At 46.2% G+C, this 16972-nt stretch overlaps 1 protein-coding gene across 3 annotated transcripts in view; it reads right to left on the bottom strand.

The window, feature by feature from the left end:
- Nucleotides 1-16461, bottom strand: part of ERLIN2 (ER lipid raft associated 2) — a 29178-nt gene extending 12717 nt beyond the window's left edge. For 2 of the 3 annotated variants that reach the window (XR_014783735.1, XM_084803897.1), the window contains exons 1-8: nucleotides 16405-16461; nucleotides 11680-11801; nucleotides 10420-10501; nucleotides 6830-6876; nucleotides 4366-4427; nucleotides 3868-3993; nucleotides 2496-2569; nucleotides 1576-1634 (exon numbers count right to left, since the gene is read on the bottom strand). Coding sequence is in view for 2 of the 3 variants with exons in the window: in XM_084803897.1 (XP_084660023.1) it covers nucleotides 1576-1634; nucleotides 2496-2569; nucleotides 3868-3993; nucleotides 4366-4427; nucleotides 6830-6876; nucleotides 10420-10501; nucleotides 11680-11786 (557 nt within the window). In the remaining variant the exon portion in view is untranslated. Of the gene's footprint in view, nucleotides 1-1575; nucleotides 1635-2495; nucleotides 2570-3867; nucleotides 3994-4365; nucleotides 4428-6829; nucleotides 6877-10419; nucleotides 10502-11679; nucleotides 11802-13769; nucleotides 13836-16404 lie in introns of those variants that run through there. The other variant, XM_084803898.1, reaches the window with a different exon arrangement.
- Nucleotides 16462-16972: the final 511 nt, after the last annotated feature.

Raw genomic sequence — 16972 nt, 5'->3', positions numbered from 1 at the left:
TTTGTCAGTCACTCTGACACAGCAAGGCTACAACGCTCTGCTACACTATGCTGAGAATAGCTAGGAACCCTTTAAGGTTACCTGGGCTAGTTCTGGTGAAACACTGAGCAGCAGAATGTCAAATATGTCCAGCAAGGTATGCCCAAGGTCGTAAATACAGTCTTACTCGGTCAGAAAAAAGTAGTACATGTGGCCGATATCCAATCTCAGGCCGTGGTCAGCTCCAAGTTTTCAGAAAAACACAAACAACGTGCTTTGTTTCACGGAGGTCATTCCCAGTAACTGGTAGCTTAAGGATACTCAACCAATGGGCATACAATACTGAACTATCTTGGCTAAGAGAGACACATCTGTCCACAAGGGCTGTCATACTCAGAGCAAATGAACTCAGTTAATGTAAGAGCACTGCTGGATCAGACCAAATGCCTACCCAACCCAGCACCCTGTTCGCCACAGTTGCCAACAAGATGCCTCTTAGGATGCTCACAAGCGAAGCTGATAAGGCAATAGTCCTCTCCTGATGTTGTTCCCCAACAATGTGTATTCAGAGGCATGCTGCCTCTGATCCTGAAGGTAGCATGTAGCCACTTACAGTTTCATTCCTTATAAATTTGTCTCATCCTCTTAAGCTGGGGGCCACAACCACATCTGGAGGCAGCAATTTCCATGGGTTAATGATGTAATATGTGAAAAACTTTCTGCCCTGAACCTCCCAGCTTCACTGGATTCTAGTTCTAGTTTTATGAGGTGGGAAAAATGTATCTCCATTCACTTTTTCCACACCGTGCATCATTTTGTTAACTTCGATGGTGTCTCCCCTGCCCCACTTCAGGGGCAATCCTATGCATGTTTTGACAGAAAAAAGGCCTCCAACTCTCAGCGTGCCCCAGCCAGCATGGCTGGCTGGGAGTTGTGGGCCCTTTTTTTTGTCTAAACGTGGATAGGATTGCACCCTTACTTGCTTTACTCAGTAATTATGCAGATGCAATAAGAACCTGCCTTACACCAAGTCAAACCCTTGGTCACACTGTGAACCGCCCAGAGAACTTTGGTTGTTGGGCAGTACAGAAATGTAATAAGTGAATGAATGAGTGAATGGTCCATCCAGCCCAATACTAAATGGCAGCTGCTTACCAAGGTCTCAGGCAGAGACCTTTTTTCCCAGCCCTGCTATCTCTTTACTGGAGGTGCTGGGAATTGAACTTGGGACTTTCTGCAGGCAAAGCATGTGCCCTACCTCAAAAGTAAGGTCTCTCCCCACTACTGAGACAGCAGCACTTATGTAAATAACCTACATACCTTGCATAATTAAGTTTGAACCCAGCTTTGCACACAGATTGAGAAATAGACCTAGAAGCCATGATCCAAGGACAAGAATTCCCAAATGTATTCCTTGCACATGTACGAAAGCATTCTGTGGTTCTATGAGGATATTATAGCAGCAATTTCCTGCATTGGCAAGGGTTAAACTAGATTATTTGCGATTCCTTCCAACTCTGATTCCAAGAGAAAGAGAGAGAGATGCACAGACACACCACCATACTGGAAGCAAAGGAGAAAATTCCTAGTACTTACATGAGTTCATAATTTCTCCGAATTGCTTCTGGGATATTTGGCTTTGTGACTCGGACTGCCTGGACAAACAGAAAGTGAGGATGATGGGGGAAGGTGTCTACTGGGCAGTACATACTTAAATACTATCAACACAGACAGTGTCACATAATACTTATATCTGAGGGTTGAGCTAGTGCCAAGTACACAAAAGCATCCCCGCACTGCAGTATCCAAGACACAATACATTCCACAATGGGAGGAAGTCAACTATCCCCACTGTGCTGTAGGCAACCGAAGAGGTTGACCTAGTCTAAAGCAGCAGAGAAGAGCCTAGACATCAGTTGGGAGAAGAGGCTCAACATAACTGAGATAGCCCCTCTATTTAGATGTGCACTTCAGGGCACCAAATTCCTTGTAATACATTCAGACTTCCTAAGCTTGTGGAAGTGGGGAGGAGGATGAAAGAATGTGCAAATGCAAGAGGCTCAAACCATATACCATCCACCCTTCTTCACTTAGCTATGTACTGGGGCGGGGGAGATCAGAATCCAGAGTTTACAACAAACAACCCAAACAACTATCTAGCCAAGCACGAGAGCCAGTGTGGGACAGTGTAGTGGTTAGAGTGTTGGACTGGGACTTGTGAGAGCCAGGTTCTAGTCCCCACTTGGCCATAAAGCTCTGAGCCAGTCACTGATTCTCAGTCTAAACTACCTCACCGGGTTGTTAGGAGGACAAAATGGGGAGGAGGACGACCATGTGAGCCTCCTTGGGTTCCTTGCAAGAAAAGTGGTGGGATAGAAATGTAATAATAGTAAATACATTAAAATGTCTGTGAGCAAGGGGGGCAGTATTAAGCCTAGCCTGCATCTTTCCAAACCTCTGTTCAGTTTTGGACCAGAGCCTCATTCTAGACACATTTTCCCCATGTTCTTGGTTACCTGTATGATGAGTCCTGGTGCCATGGATGTCAGATCTTGCTGGAGAGCTAGTTTCAGGTTTTCATCAATCTGATCTGGTAAAGGTATTCAACCAGAAGTTACGAGAGCCTAGCACTGAGTGGGTTAGTCATGTTGGATGGGGTATCCTATGGTTCTAAAGTGGAGGGGCTTTTCACAGACATATACATCCCAGAAGACTGGGGACAGGAGATGTGCCATCACCCCACTGAATGGGACCCACAGTTTTATAAGGTAGAAAGTACTGTAAGGTAGAACAGTTATGTAAGGTAGAAAGAGACAAAGGGAAAGGCTAACCAAATGCAAAAGAAGATAAGAGGTCTGGCCGGGGGGGGGGGGGGAGAGGAACTATAACTCAGGAACAGGGCATCTGGTTTGCATGCAGAAGGTCCCAGGTTCAATCCCTGCCATCTCCAGTTTAAAAGGGATCAAGTGACAGGGGATGGGCAAGATCTCTCTCTAACTGAGACCATGGAGAGCTGCTGCTAATCAGAGGAAACAATTACAGGCAAATGCACCAGCAGCATCCATTAGGAATAAGGAGTTCACCATGTTCCTGTGTTACAACTACTGTTAAGTAGTTGTGAAGAGGGAAAACTCAGCAGGTCTGAATTCTCACCCCTGGCTAATCAGCTGCCCCTGCCAATATCCCTTCTTTTGTGAAACTACTAAGGTACAGGAACCCTGTTGTCCTTTGCATCTGATTGGTCTAGCGCTTAACAGTAATGATAAATAGAAGTGGATACTATATTGCAGTGTTAGGGACAAGCCCTAGGTTCAAAGAAGTTGAAGACTTCTGCATTACACCACATGCTTCAGCCTTCCCCAACCAAGCACCTCCAGATGTGATGTAAGGATGCCTGGCTGAGAGTTATGGGAGTTGCAATACACCTGGAGGGCACCTGGGTGGGGAAAGCTGACACACTTGCTCTTTCCAAGCCCAGCAACAGAAGACAAGATAAAAGATTAGCCATCAACTAAACTATTTTTAAAGTTCTTAAACATGGAGATTTTTAAAACTGTGTGTGTGTGTGAGAAAGTGAGAGAGAGAATGAATGTCTTCATGTGGTGGAAAAGGTAGCCATATTGCTCCACTAACCAGTTAGAAAAGCAGACGGTACTGTTATGAATGTAATGGTATACACATGCACAATGTATCTGTGCTTGCATTATGGGGAAAGCAGTAGGGGGCACTTAATGAAACCCACAAGCCCAACCCCTGGACTCTCCCCAATTTTAGCCAAGTCATGGGCCCCATGGACCCTTCCAAGCACAGTAGCTAAGTGGTGCCAGCCTCCTCTAGTTCACGCACAGCATGTGTGTTATGGTAGATGCAGGTATTCAAGGCACTCACCAAACAATTCAATATAGACTTCCTGGAGCGTGTGGACACTGCAGAACTGGTTGAGCTCGTGGTGGATCTTATTGAAGATGAGGGCCTTGTCGTAGTCTGCAGTGTAGTTCTTCACTATATCATAGACTAACGAGCAAAAGAGAAGGTGGTGTTAGGAGGCTCAGTCCTCACACTTGCAAATGTGGCAGACTGTGGAACCAGGAGGTAGCACCCTAGTATCTGTGATGGGGCCACTGATTGGGGGTAGAAAACTGCAGGCCTTTCAGGGCAGGCAATGGGATATGACTCCAGAGCCAATCTAACTCCACTTTCTTGCTACAGAACGTCCAAGGATACTGCACTTTATCAGTATCCTGCCCCCAATACACTATGCTTTGCTATGCTTCTACTGCAACTGATGTAGGTATTCTCTGCAGTAAAGACAGACCCCATTACTCTTGCGCATTCCTCCATGCCTCGACCCAGAAGGAGAAGTACAGGTTAGCAAAGGCAACTCACCGGCACTTTGGATTAGGAAATTCACGACCTCAATTCGGTCAAAATAGATCATCACTCCCCCACTGTGGAAAGGAAAGAGTAAAGAGGGGTGAGCATTTGACAAGACACCTCGCTAGGTTGGGAACTGGGTTCATCATCAAAATACAACTGATGGGGGACCCGAAGAAAGACATGGCTCCTCTCTTTTATGGGACCAGTTCTGGTCCGTCTGCACCAGAGTGATGGGCACATAGGCCTTTTCAGTCACAGCACCACATCTGTGAAAAGCCCTCCCAAAGGAAGCCTGCATGCCTCCACTTTGCTCACAATCCACTCTGCAGCAAAGACATGGTTACAGGAAAGACATGGTTACTAGTCATGATGGCTATATGGAACCTCTAGGTTCAGAGGCAGTTGACTTCTAAATAGCAGCTGTTGAGAAGCAGCAATGGGAGGAGACTATTGCCTTACATGCACTGCTTGTGGGCTTCCCAAAGGTATCTGGTTTGCCACTGTAGGAAGCAGGATGCTGGACCAGTTGGACCAACAGTCAAATCCCACAGGGCTCATCCCCAGCCCAGTCCTCCCAGCATCCTTGATCATTAGCCCTGCTAGCTAGGGCTGATGGGAGTTGAAGTCCAGAACACCTGGAGGGCCCCAGGTTGGGGAAGACCACCTCATGTTCTCTTACGCAGAGCAATCTGGGAGTAGAGTCTGTTTGATGCTTTTTGTATTCTGTTGGATCCTTTTGGATTATTATTCATTTCTTCTTTCTTCATTTTTTGAGTTGTGCTTTAAGGTTCACTGTTGTTTTAATGTGAACCGTTAGTCACCTTGGGTGACTTTCAGATGGAAAGAGAGTATAAGTAGTTGAATAATAAAACATAAATGTGCAAATTTGTTTTTGGGAAACAAAAACTTTTTTTAAAACATGTGCAGAATTTTCATAAGACACTGGTGATCAGAACCCTTTAAAAACAGGAGGTTTCCAGTTCCTCACACATCAGGATTCATGGCCTGGTTGTTCTGAGAACAAGGAATCTTGCCTTGCGAATTTCACAAGTACCGTTTTGCCAGATTTGTTCTGCAATGACACAACTTGCTAGGGGAGTTTGATATCTTTGGGGAGCGTTGCATTGAGAACCAAGTGCAAATAGAGCTTTTAATCATTTGCCTGAGCTGTAGGCCACTTCCAATCCTTCCTACAGTCTATGACAATAGAGAAAGTATGTTGTGTTGTATCGATCTAGGATAAACTCATAGCCAAAATATTTGTTTGGGACATTAGTCAAGTATTCAAATTGAAAGATTAACAAAGATTCTGAGAAACAGTTTTAGAAACATTTGTTTTCACCAATAAATTGCCTCTTTGGCTGGCTACCCAGATTACTCCAGGCCATAGTCCAAGAAACATTCATCCACAAATGATTGCAAGGGAAAGCTTCAGGGTGGATGGATAAGTAAAAGAGAAAGCCATCTAGTGGCAGGTATGAGACACTCCACAGCTTCTTCTAAGTAGAAGGCAATCAGGCCTTCCCTTCCAAAGGAATAAAGCCAGTCTGTTGTGCTGCGTTGCACGAATTAGCGAGGAAAGTTTGAAGCCGTCAGGTCCTATCAACTGGACTCAAGTTGTCTGGAGAGGTTAGGCAATCTCTTTTCTTGGAGGATTTTATGAAATTCTTTGGACATGCAATCTTAGAGATGTTTTGGGCATAGGCAACTCCATATATTCCATGCCTTACAGATTGCAATGCAAATGAGCAGAATTTGCTGTCTGTGGCAGGATTCATCACTCCAAAAACCTTAGCCTCTATTTAAGAAAATCACCTACTTTCCTAGTCTTTACAGAGGCAAAGAGAAGGCTAAAAATATGGGGGCAGAAAGGGGCTGAGCAGAATTTCCGTAAGTGCCCTGCAGAGTTTTCTCTGCCCTATATCTAAGGCAAGTAGAATATAAGCAAGTGGATGTGCGTTCGTTACTTTGCTTTGTTCATTCAAACCACAGAATTTGACTTCTCAGTAGAGAAAACTGAATTCTGAATGCAGGATAACCTGCCTTGGGATGGAGGCTTGGACTGTTGGTTTCAGCTTGTTGATTCTAAGTGCATAGTTTAGATCAGCTTCAAATATGCAGTTTTGAACTTGGTTCCTGCTCTGACTCCCCCACTGTGTAGAGAGGCGTGCATATACAAACAAGACTATAATAACATGACTATTTTATTCCACCCCCACCCCCCCGATGCTTCTGTTTACTGTATCAGTGGGGCTGCTTTTCACTCTCATGTCCTGTGGAAACATCAGCAGTATCCTAATTTGTTTGTGCAGCATCTCCGTGATGAAGTAGTACCGCACAGAGATCAGGAAATGTCCAATCTCAATCTCAATCTCTCTCTCACTCTCTCTCACACACACACAGAGCCCCCTTCAATCTGTGGGAATGATAAGAGCAAAACGGTGGCCCTTTCAATGCTAGGGCCACAGCTCACCTTGTGCCACATGGAACGTTTTTTACTTCGTCTGTTTGTAATGTTGTCTAGAAAAGAGAAAGCAAACAAATTCAGCTCCTGCAACAATAAACTGCATTTCTGCAGTGTGTAATGTCAAAAACCCAGCTCCTCCCCCATCAGTCTCTTTGCTACAACCCAGGGAATGGCCATAATCCAACTGGATCTGGTTCTATCGATTCCCAGGCCTTCTTTTCAGCACTTATCAGAGCTGGAGATCTACCCCAATACCTTTCTGTCTAAACATTGCTCAACAGAAAAGCAAGCCAAACTGGTTCCGTGCGCTTACTGGATTGTAACCCAGGAGATAAGCTCTTAGCCATCTTATGAAAGAAGTTGAAAGCTGTGGTTTTGAAAACAGGTTTGAGTCCCATTCAGATAAGAAAAAGGAAAGAGTGTGGGGTGTCAGACAAATTTAGGGCGGAAAAAAAAGGCTGCTGCGTTCTGGGGACCACACTGTGAGATGCAATAAAGATACACAGGAAGCTGCTTATAATGAGTGAGACCACTGGTCCATCTAGCCCAGTACTGTCGACACCGACTCACAGCACCTCTCCAGGATTTCAGGCAGGAACCTTTCTAACCCTTCCTGGAAATGCCAGGGATTGAACTTCGGACCTTCTGCATACAAAGCATGTGCTCTACCACTGAGCCACGGCCCCTCCTGCCTCCATGCACAACTGCGAAACTTTAACAGTGAACCAGAATGAAACGAATCTGAGCATGCTGGTGGTGACACTAATGCAGCCTTCCCCAATGGGGTACCCTCAAGAGGTGTTGACTACAACTCCCAGCATCCCCCAGCCAGTCATCACGGCCACACCGCAGGCTCACATCCTCCCGCCTCCCTTCTCTGATCCCTTCCCTCACTTCTGAGTTTGCAATAAATGCTACATTTGAATTGGACAAGTAATGGCTACTGCAAACCGTCATTTGCATCCAGACCACCACCAGAAACCAAGCCTGAGGTTTCCAATTCTGGTTTGCAGACAGACTATGGCTAGTGGCAACCATGGCTTTCGATCTCACAGCTGACAATGGTTATTGTGGACCAGGAAGCAAGAGAGGGAATCAGAGTGTGCGAAAGGAAGAGGGAAGGGGAACTCTGCAATCCTGGGACATGGTCGTAACAGCCAGAATTTGAACCAGGCCACTGACTGCTTCACACTATAAAGTGACCCCTAAACATGATTATATTGTGGGCTGTTATTCTTTTGCCTTATTTGCAGACCACCATGTTTTCATACATTATGAGCACTGGTAGGGAAGGTTACTGAAAAGGCTTTCAAATCAAAACTCAAGCCCTTCTGCACTTCGATGCAGCTCCGGCGAACTACATGAAAGGAAGGTATTGCTAGGGTTGTGCATGCACCACGTCACCAAGATGTTTGTCAAGACAACACTTGTTACAAGACAATGCTGCACAGTTTTGTACATCATGAACACTTACATGAGTTGGAAGAGAGGCTCAGAGGTCTTACAAATATATACACACATACCACCAGGGGATGATGGAACTTAGGGCAACCTTAGCAACATCCCTTTCCCTTCACCCCACACATCAGCACAGCTGAGCTGGGATGCAGAAGGTATTTTAATTTAGCTTTTAAAACTGTTAGCTGCAACATTTTCCACAATACCTCACTGAAATATAAGGTAAACAGGAACAGAAAGGCAACATAAAACTTGGATACTGAATGGGTCTGTCCCAATGCTCAAAGGAATGCTTCATCTTTCCTGAACCATGAATCTAATCTGTGCCCAGCCACCTAATGAGACAATCCTGTTTTGTCCATGTGAACTTTAGCCACCTTGAAAACTTGCAAAGCAATATACATTCTCTGCATTGTTGTGTCTGGCTAGTGCTCTGTACCATATTGACAGAGTAGAAAAATCCACAGTTGCAAGAGCATTGCAGAGTGTAACGCAAATGCAAAATCTGGCCAGTGCTGCAGAATCCCAAAAACCTTGCATTCTGTTTACTTTTTTTCCCCTCAAAGGAAAAAATTCCTAGTCCTCATGGTTACAAAGAAAATCAAAAACAATACTGCACGTTTTAATAGCCTTTTTTTCCAGAGGATGGCCACCACGTGAAGGCCACTCTGCATTGTTCAGTGCAGCTGTTATTATGCGGCAAGCTATTTGTGTGAAGCACCTCCTCAGGTAGATCAAGCCTCCTCGGGCTTGTAATGGTGTGGAGAAAAGCAACCGACACACTCAGTGAGCTCATTGCCCACAAACACGCCACATAATTAACAACCACCACACGATGCAATTTAGAGCATCTTCCATTTGGCAGCAGTAAGGTATAAATCATCCCAGACTAAAATGTAGGAGAGACTACCTAACTGATTTTCCTTGGTCCCTATCTCAGGTTTGGTAACAATCACTCACACCACGCATTAAAATATAGAATACATAATGCAGATGCCTGCAATATTGAACCATGTATACATGCAGACTCATAACCATTTGAAATCAGAACTGAACATTTTCTAGACTCAGAATTTGAACTTGCGGATAGCAGAAGAGACTATTTAATGCATCACCCTGGACTGCTTGGGCACAACTAGGGATGTACGAAAGTGACTTACCTTTTGCGGATTATGTTGATGGTGGGGGGGGAGGCGTTCCGTCCCCCCCCCCGGAATCGACAGGGGGGGATGCGATCTGTTCCTCCCCCCCAGAATCCTCGATGGCCGGCTGTGCTCCGCGGCAGCTCCGCGGAGCAGCCGGCCACGCCCAGCCCAGCCCAGAGCTGTCCGCAGCCGGATTTCAGGCTGCAGAGGGCTCGGGGGGGGGGGGGAACCGCATACGCAAATGGCGGCGGCTACGGCCACCGCCATTTGCATTCCTTATTTTTCGCCATCTGAATCTATGTAAATATTTACGTAGACTATGACAGCGAAAATAAAGGGGAACGCAAATAGCGTAGCGGGCGCTATTTGCGTCCCTTTTTGATTCACCGTTTTAGCCTACGTAAATATTCATGTAGTCTAAAACAGTGAATCAAAAAGGGACGCAAATAGCGCCCGCTACGCTATTTGCGTTCCCCTTTATTTTCGCCGTCATGGTCTACATAAATATTTACGTAGACTAAGATGGCCAAAAATAAGGAACGCAAATGGCGGCGGCCATAGCCGCCGCCATTTGCGTACGCTGTTTGTTTGTTTTAAACCCAGCCATGATAGGCTATGTAAATCTTTACGTAACCTATCACGTCGTTTTTGTTTTTTGTTTTTTTAAACCCAGCCATGATAGGCTACGTAAATCTTTACGTAGCCTATCACGTCGTTGTTTTTTTTACAAGACTACAAATGGCGGTGGCGGCAGCTGGTCAGAAGACCAGCCGCTGCCGATGCTGCCCGGAAGATCCGCCCCAGGTAAGTCTCATCCCGGGGGAGATCCGCGGGGGGGTGGCAGGCTGTTCCGCCACGGAGTTCGGGGGGCCGAATGCACTGGCATTCGGCCTCACCGAGATCCGTGGCGGAATTCTCTGCCATCCCGAGGCACAACTAGTAAGAACTCTGTGTGCTACGCTCCTGTAAGAAAGTCATAAAAATAAGGAGTACCTGCACTGATTTATAAGAAGTTATAAAGGGGAGCATGAGGTGGAAGCCAGGCCCACTGGTGGATGTCAGTAGTGCCCCTCCCCTGTATGGAGAGAAAAAAAAGAGAGGAAGGTATACATTTAGACAGTGCTGCAATTCTTTGTCCAGAAGAAATGGCCATCTACCATTTCCAGATTACCTGCAGGCCAGTATCATAGGATGGTTCTCCTCACCATCATCATCTAAAAGCAAGGCCAGGAAACCTGTGGTCACCAGATGTTGATGGATGCCAACTCTCATCAGCCCCAGCATGGCCAATGATGGGAGTTGTAGTCCAACATCTGGAGATATGCATCTCACCCTGATCTAAAGCCTCCAACACAATGCAGGGCTCAAGCAATACTTTTGGACTGGTAGTTGGAAAATTATTTACATTTGGATGTCACCCTATAAAGTTCTCTGGGAGGCTTATAATGAAAAATTATACGAACTATTGAAATACAAAATAAAACATAAAATTGTACAATCAAAAGAAACATGAGTACAGTAAAGAAACAAAACTCACAGCAACTCCAAAGTTAAAACACAGACTTTAAAACTGAAAGGCACAAACCGTGCATGTTGTTTAAAAGGCCTGGCTGAAAAATAAGATCTTCACCTGATACCAAAAAGTCACCAAGGATAGGACCAGGCAAACTTCTCTAGGGAAGTTGTTCTGTAAGCCACTACCAAAAATGCCATCTCCTTAGCGGTTATCTTCCATCACAACACATAACTACATGTGTTACATCTCTGGAGAGATAGCTCCAGAGGATCTCAATAAGATTCCAGACATAACCACCATTGTTCATGCCTCCATAACTTGAAGGCTGGACTATCATAATGCATCCTCTGTGGGGTTGCCCTTGGCAAGTATTTAGAAGCTCCAACTACTTACAGTTCACCTCCTGATTTTTTTTTGCGGGGGGGGGGGCGGGGGACGGGAAGGTTGACATAAGCATATCACATTGCCACTCTAGTGTCTCTACAAGATCCTGTTGACTTTCAAGTGCAATTTAAGGTGCTAGTTTGCGCTACAAAGATCTAAATCAGCAGTGCACAACCTTTTGGGCCCAAGGGCCACATGTGGGGCTGGCTCAGGGGCCACATATATGCATGCAAGCACAAGCACAAATACACACACGTATGTTGTTCGTTCCTGGATCCTAGGACCACAATGTGGGGGATTGTCAGAACCGAGCCACACTCATACACAAAGCACAGCTCCCTCTGAGCACATACCTGTAATAGACACCAATGTGCCCTTCTTCAATCTTGTGTATTGCAGAAAAAAGAGCAGCTGCCACCAGGCTGGCAGCTAGAGCTGCTATGGCACCCAGCTGAGTCATCCCTGAGAGTGTAACCTAGGAAAGAGGGAGAAAGGGGAAAAGCAACAACACAGAGATAAGAGAACAATTAGTCCTGGAGTACTTTGGAGTTCTGTGTGACACCAGCCCCATTATTCTGTAGTTTTGAGGACAGGATGTTCTGCCTCAGGGTAGAGAGTTAGATTAGTTACTAAGAATTTCCTTGCTGGATCAGACAGAGGTCCACCTTGCTCAGCACTTTTTCCTCCAGTCAGCCAGATGCCCTCTGGAAGCTCACAAATACAGCATTAAATCCTGTTTGCCCCCAGCACTTTGTGCTCAAGAACTCTATCGCCTTGGAACAATGAGGTTCCATTTCACTGCCACAGCTAATAGGTGTTCATCGCTCTATTTTCCATGAATGTCTTATCTGATTTTCCTAATAGGTTATAATCCCCCATTTCAAATTCAATATCCTGAGAATCTCAACCTTAATTTTTTATTTTATTTTTTTACTTTTTAAGGCATGCTTCTAGTTCTCAGGGTTGCAGAAATAAGGTTTACAATGTGTGTGGAGCACCTGATGAGATCTCAAAAACTAGAAAGTGGATGAACAGGACTTCTAATGATCATGGGGTAAGGTTAGAGCAGCCTTCCCCATCCTGGTGCATCCTCCCAGATGTGTTGGACTACAGTTCCTTCGATCCCCACGAGCATGGCCAATATGGTCTGAATTGTAGACCAACACACTCAGAGAGAACCAAGCTGGGGAAGGGTGCTTTAGAGAACAACCCTTTGCCCTCCCCCGCAATGGCTAGTAAAAGCAGAATTGATTATGCGAAGTAGACCGACATGTGCAAATTTGTACACTTTGCTAATTCTGTCGAGATCAGATTATTGGGAAGGGGCTTGAAAGCAAAGTCTATCATCCTTTGAAATTTTTCAAGCATTCCCATCAGAGCTTCCCACATACTATAAAGCTACAACATTCACAGGCAGCAAGAAATGAGAATGATCAAGAGAGGTGAACGGCAAAAGCTTCCGGACCATTTCTTGCCATCTTGGCTATGTTGTGCCCAAAGGAGAAAATCCGAATGATACACTTTCCCACCCCGCCACCCACCCACACAAACACACACACAGTAATTAACATAGGGCATAATCCACCATTAAAAGCACAATCCTATGCATGTTTACCCAGAAAAAAAAAAAGCCTACAACTCCCAGCATGCCCCAGCTAGCTTTTTTCTGTGTAGGCCCTAGCATGGGCAGGAACTGTGCAAAAGCACCACATCTTTGCACAATGAAGCAGAATTTGGCTAAACATTAGGCAAAACTTCCTAACAGTGAAGCCTTTTCAGGAGTGGAATAGACAGCCTTAGGAGGGGGCAAGCTCTCCTTTGTTGAAGTTATTGAAGCCCAGGATAAACAGCCATCTGTAAGGGATGCTGTAGTTGCATCTTGCATTGAGGAAGGTGTTGGACTAGATGACCTCTAAGATCACTTCCAACTATGATACATATTCAACAGAACTTCATACTGACGCTGTCCACACAACACGCTAACCAGCACTCAGTGGCCGAGCGTGGGTTGTTTTGAACCTCTTGTTGTCCGTTGAACCGTGGGTTATCATGCTTCTGAAAACAGCCAGGGTGGCTTGTTAATCATGAAGTGTGGTTTATTTTCTCGAACAAGCCACCTTGAGAACCTATGGTTTGTTGCTGGATTGTTCAGGGTGGTTAACAAGCCACCCTGGCTACGTTCAGACAACACAATAACCCACCCTGAGGAAAATGTGCTGCATTCAGACAACACCACAGTGCAACAAACAACCCACAGTTTAGAACAACCCACACTCAGCCACTGAGTGTGGGTCAGCGTGTTGTGTGAACAGCCCCAGTGAGTTGTGCCCACATTTCCCTTGCTTAATAAGGGTGCCCAAAATCTGATGGCCTTAGCTTGGGAAAAGAACAGTCTCTGTTCCAAAAGCTAGTGTGCTGCAAGAAACCACAGTAGATAAAATACCTGCACAGAAGCAGCTCCAGACGATTCAAGTGAATCAGCCAAACCACATCATTTTTAGGGAAGGAAGCCCAATCTGCCAGAGAGCTCATGGTCACTTTAGCAAATCCCTTAAAGCAAATCTGGGCAGCCTGTGGGCTGTATATGGCCTTCACAGGTCTTCCACGTGGCCCCTGCAGGTGCCCAGGTTGTCCCCTCCTTCTATATAGATCACACTCCTCCCAGCCTACCAAAACACTGTTTGGCAGGCTGGGGAGTGTGCAATTGTACGAGGGGAGCAAGGCATACGGGGAGAGTCCTTCTCCACCCCAGCAAGGAGCCTTTGTCACCGGCACAACCCCTTTGAGAGCAACCTTGGCATGTGGAAAGGGGAGGTTTAAACATTCCTATCCCCACATATCAAGATTGGGGCAGGGGGAAGGTTGGAGAGTGGAGGTAGTGAGTGTGTGTTTTTCTCTGGGTGTGGGGAAAGTGTGTGAGTTTGAGAGGAGGCAAATATACAAGATGATTGTTTCACCAGATGATTGGCCAGTTGTCTATCTGTGCACTACACCCTAACTTCTGCCTGCTTCTGCAGCAGGAGATAGCGTTGTGCTCATACAAACATATGAAGCTGCTTGCTATTTTAAGATACGTTTGAACCTTAACAATTTTAGTGACTAATTTTAACCGGTGATTATTGCATTTGTATGTATGTATATGTAATTTTTGTTACTAGGTTTTGTGCTGCTATGGTCTAAGGTCTAATGCAATAAATGTTATTCATTAAAGCACTTTAGCGTGCAATCCTATGCATGTTTAGACAGAAAAAGGTCCTACAACTTCAACCATGCCCCAGCCAGCCATGCTGACTGGGGCATGCTGGGAGTCATAGGACTTTTTTGTCTAAACATGCATAGGATTGCACCCTTAATTCTTGTTCTCATTGAGAGAGAAATTAAGATGGGGAGAAAGCAGGAGTATAGGACTTTTTAAAGAGTATGTAACTGTACTGATTGTTCATGGAGGAAGACCAGACTAGGAGTTACTTGACTGCTTCCTAGGATGTATCTGTGCTGAGCAAAGAAGAACTCTAGCTTCAAAATGCTGCAAAGTAAGTGTCCAGGAACCAGCACCGTGAACTCTGAGATGTTGCTATGAAGTTACTGTGGTGCATATACATTTGAAGAAACTGTGGAACACAACCAGGGGTTTGGTGTTTGTGTGAATGTTACTCAACTAAGAGATGACAATTCAAAAAATGAGGGAAGGTTTTGACTGAGAAGTGCATCGGACAGAAAACAATGTGTAATCTGAGGAGGGAGAAGCTTAGAGGAATGTGTTGTGATGCTATGGGGTTTCAACCCAACCTGCTGAAGCTTCAGGATAGTGTTTCTTGGTGGCCCCAGGAAGGCCATCTTACCCAGAGGGAAGTATGTCTGTGAGTCAGAGCATGTCCACATAGCAACAAATCCACAAGCAAAGGGAAATAGTTCCTAAGGGAAGCAGTTACTTGAGTCCAGTGCATCATATCCCAATAACACTCCTTCTCCCCACCCCCTCGCCCTGCATCACAGCCCACAATTGCCCACATCTCCAACTTCAGCAGGAGAAAAATAACTGCAAGTCACGTGAGATTGTCATGAAGTAAGGAGCTGGGGTGGCTAAGCTTAGACCTTTAAAAATTGTGTACAGGGCTTATGCCTACTTGAGTATAAGCCCCACAACTCCCTGGAGTACTTCCAAGAAAACATGCAGAAAACCGAGGTGTAAGAGTTGGGAAAAAGGAAGTATTTCTTCTATGACTGCAGCATTTGCTATAACATGAAAAGACAGTGTGTAAACATCCTCTCTCACATCCCTTTTCAGGAAATGGATCTGGTTGCTCTCTTGGGTATACATAATAAAACTCATTTAGGTCAGATGCACAAAAGAGTCAGTGTGGTTTAGGGAATAAGGGTGTTGGATGAGGCCTGAAATGGCCAAGCTTACCAGATAACTGTGGGCCAGTCACACACACTCCCTCTCACACCTCCACCTCCTCCTCCTCCCCCACCTAGCCTACCTCACAAGCTTATCATGCCAGGCGAAGGGCTGACTTGGCACCTTCTTTGCTATCTTCAGAGGGCTTTTTATCCTCCCAGTATTTTTTAAAGTGTTGATTGCTGGCTATTTAAAAACCCGTCATTTTAATATCTTTTGTTTTACTCCTTCTCCCCTGCCACCTTCAACTGTATTACTTGTCTGGCTATGCCCTTGCAGGAGTAGGAGAAGACAGCGACTGCTGGAAAGGGGTGGGGAGGGGAGAGACAGGAAGATACACATCACTGCATAAAGTAACTCGGATACGCCATAATAGGGGGCTCCTGAAGAAAAGCGGGGCCACCCCTAAAAGGGCAGGAAGCGAAAGAGAAGACGAAGTGTTTTGTTAGTTGGGGGGGCATTCAAGAAAATAAAGCCCCCAAAGAAAGTGAAGAGCAGGCCTGGCTGACAGGAGGGAGAGAGGAAGATAAAATTAAGAGGGTCCTATAACTGGGGGAAAGGAGTGGGCCTTTGCCCGGAGCAGAAGATATCGCTTGACCGGGGGGGGGGGGGAGAAGAAGAAGCGAGGCCGGCCTAGAAGGGAGAGCCGCTCCCCGCCTCAGCCTCGTGGACTCACCGCCGCCGCCTGCGCCTCCTGCAGCTGCTGCTGCTGCTGCTGCTGCCGCCGACTTCCGGGTAGGCGCTCCCGTGACGCCATCAACCTGCGCTGCCAGGGAACGCCAGCCTTTGCACGGCCCCGCCCCGCCCCGCCCCGCCCCGCCCCTCCCACCTGGCCCTGCAAGTCCCGCGCTGGCGCCGACAGAGGGCGCGAGAGGGCCGCTGTGGACGCTACCAACGTTTTGTGGGGGGATTCTTCTCCCCCCCACACACGCGTGCGCGTGCGCGTGCGGGTCCCCCCCTTCGCCTCTTCCGTGTCCCCACCTGAACGTCTGAAGCCCTGTCTCGAAGTTAGCACAAGCCCCAGCTGTCCCTAACAGTCCACGTAGAACATATGGCATGGCTTGGGAACCTTCAGAGGATGTTGGACTACAACTCCCATCATTACTGGCCATTTTGTCGGGCTGATGGGAGTTGGAGTACAACTCCTCAATCCACAAATATGCGCGCCCACACGCACACACAGGTAGCCCAACCTCCAACTTAATGCCCTCCAGATGTGTTGTACTACAACTCCCAGCTCACAT

The sequence above is a fragment of the Heloderma suspectum genome, chromosome 6 (assembly GCF_057233095.1).
Source record: "Heloderma suspectum isolate Gila_16-S chromosome 6, 16-S_ref, whole genome shotgun sequence".
Taxonomy (NCBI): Eukaryota; Metazoa; Chordata; class Lepidosauria; order Squamata; family Helodermatidae; genus Heloderma; species Heloderma suspectum.
This window is presented reverse-complemented; position numbering and strand designations above follow the sequence as displayed.